This window comes from Pinus tabuliformis, chromosome 8 (assembly GCF_031772625.1).
Source record: "Pinus tabuliformis cultivar Carrire ecotype Pingquan chromosome 8, CPIR1, whole genome shotgun sequence".
Classification (NCBI taxonomy): Eukaryota; Viridiplantae; Streptophyta; class Pinopsida; order Pinales; family Pinaceae; genus Pinus; species Pinus tabuliformis.
In genome coordinates this window covers 1,898,300,667-1,898,309,657 of record NC_142294.1, presented here as the reverse complement: position 1 = coordinate 1,898,309,657, position 8,991 = coordinate 1,898,300,667, and the positions used below count along the sequence as shown (strand labels likewise).

At 33.9% G+C, this 8,991-nt stretch overlaps 1 protein-coding gene across 1 annotated transcript; it reads left to right on the top strand.

Annotated features, from left to right (window-relative positions):
* Positions 1 to 5,221: 5,221 nt before the first annotated feature.
* LOC149243984 (peroxidase A2-like) lies at positions 5,222 to 7,166 on the top strand. Its single transcript, XM_089367897.1, has 4 exons — positions 5,222 to 5,460; positions 5,909 to 6,100; positions 6,238 to 6,403; positions 6,769 to 7,166. Exons 1-4 carry the CDS (start codon positions 5,239 to 5,241, stop codon positions 7,164 to 7,166), a joined length of 978 nt encoding a protein of 325 aa, XP_089224023.1. The 5' UTR covers positions 5,222 to 5,238.
* Positions 7,167 to 8,991: the final 1,825 nt, after the last annotated feature.

Below are 8,991 nucleotides of genomic sequence, written 5' to 3'. Positions count from 1 at the left end.
GCTAAACTCATACCTAAAAGGGATTATGCCTTAGTTATTGCAGATATTCCAAATGGTTTCAATATCCCAAAAATTGACTATGATAGTGACCCTGATACTTATCAAGCTCTTCGTAAATTGGTTGCGGGATTTGTAGAAGTCACATCATCACCATTATGGAGATTTGTGACATTTCATTTAGACACACAATTGACAATTTTATTTTCAAGCTTCAAGGGGAAAACAAACTCAAAGATGTAGCTTACAAGGTAAGACATTGAAAATGTATTTTTGATTATTGTTAAAAAAATCATTTATGTACAGGTTAATTGAACTTTTACTATTTCATGTTACAGAGAAAAGTCAAATCTACTTAACCATGAAGATCAACCATTTATAAATGATTTTGAGTTCATCCATATTGATAGTTGAGAAAAAGACGAAAGCTATATCTCTATGCCTTTTAATCGGGTAGATGGAAAGACTCATAGCCAAGTACTGGATTACAATGTTGTTGTGAGAAAACTAACATATGAAGACAAAGAAGCAAAAGGAGAGATATTTAACATTTATCAAAAACCATAGTTATTTATTAACTATCTTATAGACATATATTCAAATGAAAGAGATTGGGTTCTGGATTTATTTTCTCGCTCAGGGATGTTTCATTAAATGGAATTAAATTTCAATATCTTTGTTCTTAATTTTTATGTCATTATACTAATTTACTTCATTATTTCTTTTGTGCTTGATAATTGGGTACCACACTAGCATGTTGCTTATAAAAAGGAAGAAATTGCATTGTTATTGAAAAAGATCCAGTACAATGGAATTTTATTCAACAAAGAATTAATGCTCCTCAATTTCTTCGAGATGTAATGCAAGAAATTAGGTTGAAGAAATGGGATTTTAGTGAATCACGTGTGGCAGAAAAGGAAAAGGAACCTCAACCACCATTATGTGGAATGGTTGGAAAAGCATACATTGAGAGTTTTGCAAATATGAAAGATCCATTAGAAAAGGAAAATGAGCAAAAAGAAGCAGAAAATATTGTGGAATAAGACAATGATGAAACTCTATAAGATGAAGAGTTTCGATTCCATGATATTGTTCACTAAATTTAAGTTATGCTTGGCAATCAAGCTCATTTTTTGTAACTATTAATTAGTTATACTTGTAATGTTTTGACTTTGACATTTTATTAGAAGAATAAGCATTCAATTAATGTTCTTATGTGTTCAATATTTGTATTATGCGATTTTCACATTAATTTTTATGTTAATCATTATTTTTTGAAAAAAAACTAATTATTATTTTTTTTTGACATGAAATTCATAAAAAAAGCTATTATTTAACTATTTTTGGTTAAATTTTTCCTATAAAAATTGTGATTTTGACATGTCATTTCTAGCAAAAAATAATCAAAATGTGTAAATTTTTAGTTATATTTACGTTGAAAATGGTTCTTTTTATGTCAATTGTTAAAAAATATTGTTTTTTAGAGATAATTATTTGATGTGCATTGTAATATTAATTAACGATATATAAATATGTAGAATATCAAAACTTTAGAATATCGACCTTCTTTAAATATGGAAAACAATAAAAACCTCACTACCATTTTTTTTTTTTTAAATAAAAGCAAGAAAATATGAAGAAGAATACCACTTCAAAAATCGTTAAATTTAGAAAATATTATTCACATTTCATACATCAGAAAATTTAAAGTAAAAAAATAGGTCTTTTAAAAAAAGGGCATGATGCAGAATCACCACTTTTTAAAATCAGCATGCAAATCACTAACATTCTAAAAAGTTATGTACATAAAAAAATTTAAAGAGTCAAAAACTATGCTAAAAAAAATGTGTATTTTGCATCGCCACTTTTCAAAATCGGGTCACTTTTTTGCTACCTCTATAAAACGGGTAATCGAAGCAGTTCCCATAGTTTACATCATTTATTATTTCATGTTGTTTCATTGACTATCATCGTGTTTTATCTAAGTGTCATCTCCTCTTCAATCAATTTTTTCTAAATGTTGTCATCTTATCTTTATGGGCATTCGTGTTATCTTACCCAATGACAAGAGAAGGCATAACGTTTATTGGCTTAGTAACTAGCTTTTTTCGACATGCATCACACACACAAAAGCAAGAAAATCATATATTTTCTAAGAAAAACACACCTTTGTTCACACAACAGTTATAAGAGGCACTCATGGATGAAACTGCGACTTCCTTGAGAAAAAGTGCATTTTAAGATGACATGCATTACGCTCTAGTTGAGCACACTCCTTTAGGCTAAGTAATTGCGCCCTAGTGAAGTGAAATCCTTTGACTTAGTGACTGTGCCCTCTAGGCAAGTACACCCCTTTAGCTCAAGAAATGTGCCCTCCTCATCTTCATGCATGCACTTTTCTTGTTGCATGTGGGCACACTCCTAGAAAATAGGAGCTCACTTCACTTAATTTAAGTAACTCGCTCATCCATTGACAAGTGGTGAACATGCATAGAGTCTCAACTTTAAATGTAATCTCTTTATAATAAACCTAGTTAAATTTCTTCACACAATCATTCTCATTCTTGCTTTGAATCAAGGAGCTCCTCATTAATATTCTTTACAATTAATTCTTGTATGTTTCTTTTCTTGTTTGCTTTTGGTATTTGTGCCATCATTCTTGTTTGTTTTGCTAGTGTTTTGACCCATTCTTCCTAGTACAAGTGTCATTATTTAGTCACAAGTTTCTTTCTTGTGACCATTCACATTTTGTAACTCTTCACAATTTGGTCATGGTTGCGACAATTTCATTAAGTACTTGCAAATCCTTCCTCCTAGCATTCCACTCATGTTATCTTCTTGTTGAACTTGTTTAAGTTGATCTTGAGCCATTTCAAGCAAGAGTGCACTTTTAGATATGAAGGTCTTGCTGTCGTGGAAAATTGCTCCCCAAGAAACTAGGTCTTTTTCCTTCGCACAATCCAAAACATCAAGCCACCTTACTCCTAGAAATTGCTCCCTCCTTGTGCATTACGAAGCAACATCATGCAAGCTTCATCCATTGGACTTGCACCCTACACCGTTCTTAGGCTCCTTGAGTGCACAGTGCAGAGGGGAGGGTTTAGCCTCTGCCCCTTTCGTGCTTCAGAGTTGCGCTCTATGCCCTTCTTGGCTTCCCTTGAGAACATAGCACACCCCAAGCCAACAGTGATTCCCCTTCGAGCCTCCAACTTGTGCCCTTCACCCTTGAGCCGCCTCTCTCCCTTCCTTTGATCACATATTGCACTTTGAAGCTTCTTTGAGCCTTCACTCCTCACTTTTGCTCTGGCATGCGCCCCATTTGTCTTGATGCAGTTTTACCTCACAAGAGCTGCGTACTCTAACTTGTGAAAGCATTATGCTCTTAACTACATCTAGTTTTCCTTTGAACATTGTACTTGTAATAGATAAAGGATTTCTTATTGCTAATATTTAGTTGCTATGATTGTACTTCCACATGCAGGTGTTCAAGTTTCAAGTCCTATCATACTGTCATGTTCTATTAGAGCAATGCACTACAAGAAAAAAGCCTTCTAGAGGAGGTTTTTGTGGAAGCCCTTATAAAAATAGCTCAAAAATCTATTTGTAGTGAAGGTCATTAATGAAATGAGCGAGCTAATGTTTTGACAGATGTTTCCTTGATAGTAGGTCTAAATTATTAAACGCACCGGTGCTACCAATAACATGATGCACCGTAGAATTTTTATTTTTAAAATAAAAAACCACGTCCACTAAATACACAAAAGCACGGCTGCTTAACTTGCGAGCACCGAAATCCTTCGTGTAGTAAAATGGGTCGGTGTTATTAGATAATAACGTCGCGGTGCGGTAAACTCATAACAACGCCCGAGGACACATTATAAAGAGTACTGATAGATGGTTATAAAATTCTAAAGAAAGACCAATGCTATAGTAAATCCTGAGTACCACTGTGTTTTTTCCGGGGACTGAGTACCACTGTGTTAATGGTAAAGTAAAGCCCTGGACGTACATGGCGATAATTTTAAAGTATTTTTTTTTATCTAACCCCGTTGTGCTTTGCTAAACGCACCAGAAGACCTCTCAGCCTCCGGTGGTGGGGATGAGCTAAAAACGATTGCCAGATGGTCCAAAGACGAAAAGGCAAAAAGGAGGAAAACGAGAAATTAACTGATTATTATCATTCTTAGTTCAGTGAGCTTTTATCTGGTCTTATCATTCTTAGTTCAGTGAGCTTTCATCATGGTTTTAGTTGATGGCTTATTGCCAATGCTAAAAATTCTATATTCTTTTCAGTAAAAATACGGTGCAGTATAACTTTCTGAAATACTTTCAGCTAAGTTTCGCTACTTCAAAATTTATATTTTAAAAATTATAAAAGTAGAAAGTAAGAGAGGTTCGGTATTCAATAAACATCCAATAAAATCAACAAATTGACTTTCAAGTCCATGATAAGCATCCTCCTTTGAAGTGGATTGTCAACACGGTTTTGTTGTGAGACCACTTCAAACAAATCTTTGCGATGGACTATATGATTTATATGAATGAACTATATGACTGTGCAAATTATAACGTGGGTAATAATGTGTTTGTGTGTTTTGTCGTTTTGTAAATTGTCTGGTTAGAATTTAGTGTAACAAGGTTATCGATTGGTTCAGCGTATTTACATTTTGGTGTTCTTGTTTATGGGGAAATGAAGTGAGATTTAATAAATAAGATGAAAAAATATTGAAGCAATCATTAACTTAGTGTATAATGGTTAATATTAATTTTAATTTAATTTATAATTAATATTATCTATAATTTAGAATAACAATGGTAAAACTATAAAATTAGAGTAACGGTTGTAAAATTATAAAGAAAATTTGATGGGTTATCTAGAACACGCACAATTGAATGGGTCCTTTATAATCCCCCCTGGACTGTGAAGGACAATTGAATGGGTCCCGAACACCTGAATGAATCTATAATTGGACAAAGTCGAATGTCAAATTAAGAGCTTGAACAACTTAGTTTTGCGCATGCTGAGGGAATCCGTGTGAAGAAAGCGTCCTTATATTTACTAGCTCTTACCATATTGAACCCCAGAGACAAACCGATCTATACGACCAAGTTTATAGATTTCTTACTATAAATCAGATATAAAGACAACTCAAAAATATTCATTGCTGTATGCCCAACCGGAGAATATCAGACAGATCTAGTATTTCTCTGTGTACGCTACTCATTGAAAGGGGCTCTATCATGGCTGCTCTTCTCAGATTTTGCTTTCTTTTAGCGTTGATGTCTGCATGCAGGGTAACCTCCGGAGCACGCCCTCCTGGATCATTAAGACCTCATTACTATCTGTGGACTTGTCCACAGGCTGAAGCCATTGTTTTCGCCGGAGTTCAAAGGGCCGTAGCTCAGGAGGCACGCATGGCTGGCTCTCTTCTTCGTCTGCATTTTCATGACTGCTTTGTTAATGTAAGTAACTCTATCTATCTGTAGAATTTTACTATTATAGTACTGAAAATTGTAGAATTGTTTATGAAAATTTATAATTTTGTTCATGGTATTTATGTGGGAATATAATCTCTTTAGTAAAAAAATAAATAACAAGTCCAGTTAAATCAGTTCCCCTAAATTAGTCCCCGTGACCAGTGGGATACCCGCAAGAGTGTTTTTGGTGTTTCCGGGTCCTGACCAGAATAGATGACACTGTGTAAAATGGTTACAATGAAATTAGCACAAAAATTATAAGCATTTGCAGATTATTTGTAAATGACATATCAATCACGGCTAAGCGTTCACTATAAAGATGGATGGCACATTCGTACCAGTAGAGATTATCACTATAAAGAGGATTAATGTTACAGAAATATTTGATTAAATTATAATGAATATTTTATATAGAAATGAAAATTATGTGTAGGGATGTGATGGTTCAGTGCTGCTGGATGACACTGCTACATTTGAGGGAGAAAAGACAGCAGGTCCCAACCTGAACTCTTCCCGTGGTTTCGAAGTCATAGATTACATCAAAGAAGAGCTTGAATCTGCATGCCCTGGAAAAGTTTCATGTGCTGATATTCTTGCAATGGCAGCACGGGATTCTGTGGTCTTGGTAAAATTTTACTGCTTTATTGCTGAAGTTCAAATTTCATAAATAGGCATTTATCTGTTCAGATATTTATGAAGATTATAGAGTTAAAATGAGATTCTGGTGTTAAAAGAGGAGAATTTTCTTTTTGTTATGATCAGACACGAGGACCATATTGGGAGGTGACGCTGGGGAGGAGAGATAGCTTAACAGCAAGCAAAGCAGCAGTAGCTAACAGCCTTCCGCCCCCAACATCGAATATTTCAACACTCATCTCCAAGTTTAAGGATGTAGGCCTCACAGAAAATGATCTGGTTACTCTCTCAGGTTGTCCCATCTATATATCCATTTATCTTTATAAGATTCATCTGAACACATTATCTATTCTAGCCACACAGAGGATGAAAAAGTGTGAAGGGTAAACGTTTAATAACCACGCTTAAAAACATGAACTGTGTAAAGGATCAAGAAATATACATGTGCGTAGGGTGTGTGGGATTGATATGAAACGGTAAAATGATCAACTTCTAATCCAACATTCTGTAATTTACAAAGTTTCAGTGTAATGTTAAATTTTGTAAAAGGGTTATTATTATTCAGGATTATGTCACTAGGAACCAAGAAAACTGATAATTTTTTCAAGCACTTGCAATGGAAAGTTTTAGATACTAAGTGATCGATATGTTTTGCAGGTGCGCATACAATAGGAAAGGCACGTTGTGCAACATTCAACTCTAGGTTCATGGGACTCAAGCCAGGTCGATATCCCACTCTTGAAACAGAGTTCTTAACGTCGCTCCAACAACTTTGCTTTGATAACAACACTGTGACAGATCTAGATTTGAAGACTCCGGTTACTTTTGACAAACAGTATTATGAGAATCTACCTTCTGGCCAGGGCCTACTGGATTCAGACCAGCTGCTCTATTCCAATGGAGGAAGTACTAGGAAGTTGGTGGAATTTTATATGAGGAACCAAGAGGCGTTCTTCAACAGCTTCAAAGTATCCATGGTCAAAATGGGAAACAATCGACCCCTCACTGGGACAAGTGGGGAAATTCGTCACAATTGTAGATTTATTAATTCATAATTCATAATGAAGAGGTACAGCCATAATAAGTCACACTTATATACAATGTATTTGTATCTGCAATAATCGAGTGTGCCATTTTTTAAAGATTAAGTCAATAAAAATAAATGAAATGTATTGAAGTATTATTTGTATCTGCAATAATCGAGTGTGCCATTTTTTAAAGATTAAGTCAATAAAAATAAATGAAATGTATTGAAGTATTATTCTATTTGTCGTTAGCTATATGTTATGTTTATAAAGATTAAATGTCAGAGATATGCGTTGTGGTATTGCCATATTCCTGAAATGGTTCAGGAATGTATTTATTTCTCAGATTAATAGTTTGATAATATGGGGTTTTGGTATTGAATTATCGGTGTTGCATGTTTTATAGTTATTTTATATATTATTAGTTTAGAAGTCGGGGGTTTTTAATACTGATTTTTTTTTTTGTAGAGTATGCTGTATAGTTGCGTTTTACGTATGTAACATAATAATAATAAACCTATAAATTAAAAAAAATATTGTAAAAATAAAAAATTATATGGAATAGTGGAAATAGTTGAGCTTAAGTCCTAGCTCAAGTCCCAGAAACTTGCTTTTTTTTTATTATTTGAAAATGATGAAAAACTCGATATAAACAAGTTCTAATAGATAGTCAGGTAATCATTTCCTTAATTTTTTTAATATTGAATAAAAAATAAAATTAAGAAATAAATTGATATTTAAATTAAAATTTTTTATCTGTAGTTTAATTAATGATTACTTTATTATGAAATATGATGTAAATTATGAGATTTAAAGTTTAAACCTTGGTGGTGGCTCCTCTCAACAAAAGAAAATTCTCTAAAATAAAATTAAAATTAAAATAGAAATTAATATGTGTTGATATTTATATTCTACATTCATACAATATACATTTCAATATAGGAGTATAATGATCAAAATACATTGCATCTGATGATCGTTCATAAAGACAATCAAATTTTGTAGTAGGGGCCTCATAAACGATATTTTGCAAATACATATAGTTTGAGAACTTAGATCCTCCATGGAGGATACAACAAAATTTCAAGAAGGTGATTGATCTAAGCATAAATTACTCAGCAAGGTCAAAATAGACAAAAAACATACCTAACACCAGCAAGATGAATTAAGCTTCAGGTAAAGAGAATTCTGTGATAGAGAACACTTGCTTGTCTGAAATTACCTTCATGTGCCATATACCTGGAGTTGTAAGCAGACCATCCTTTGATAAATTGTTAGCCATCTTGTTCTGTAACCTATAAATGTGCTGAATGCAACATCCTTCCATCCTTTCCCAAAGAAAAACAATCCTGTTCATCCAGCCTGCAAGTTGAGGATTGCTAATATGGATCTTTCCTAGGACAAATCAACCATTACTTGGAATCCCCAAAATTGAGACGGACTGAATTTTAAAGAAGAGACAGAAAGAGAGAAGCCCTGCTAGAGCCATCGCCTCCGCTTTGCATCCAGATGCTTTTCCTCCATTCCATGAAATAAGAAATTGAGAATTTTCATCCATGATGATGTGGATTCCACAGCCACAGGAGCTGTTTTGAGCCGCTCCATGAAAGAAGGCTTTCGGGTAAACAATTATGAGATAGATCATCCATGTTGGGGACCAATCTTATTTCCTTGGGAGGCTTCTCAGGTAAGGAATCAAAGGGAGAAGATATGCTTTGGATGATTCCCATGAAAGGCTCTTTGCTTTCCTTAAAAATTTTGTTTTTCCTCCATCTCCATATGCACCATAGAGTAATGATGAAAAGCAGCCTCCAGGAATTCTTTTGCCTACTCCACCAAACAAAAGCTTCTCACA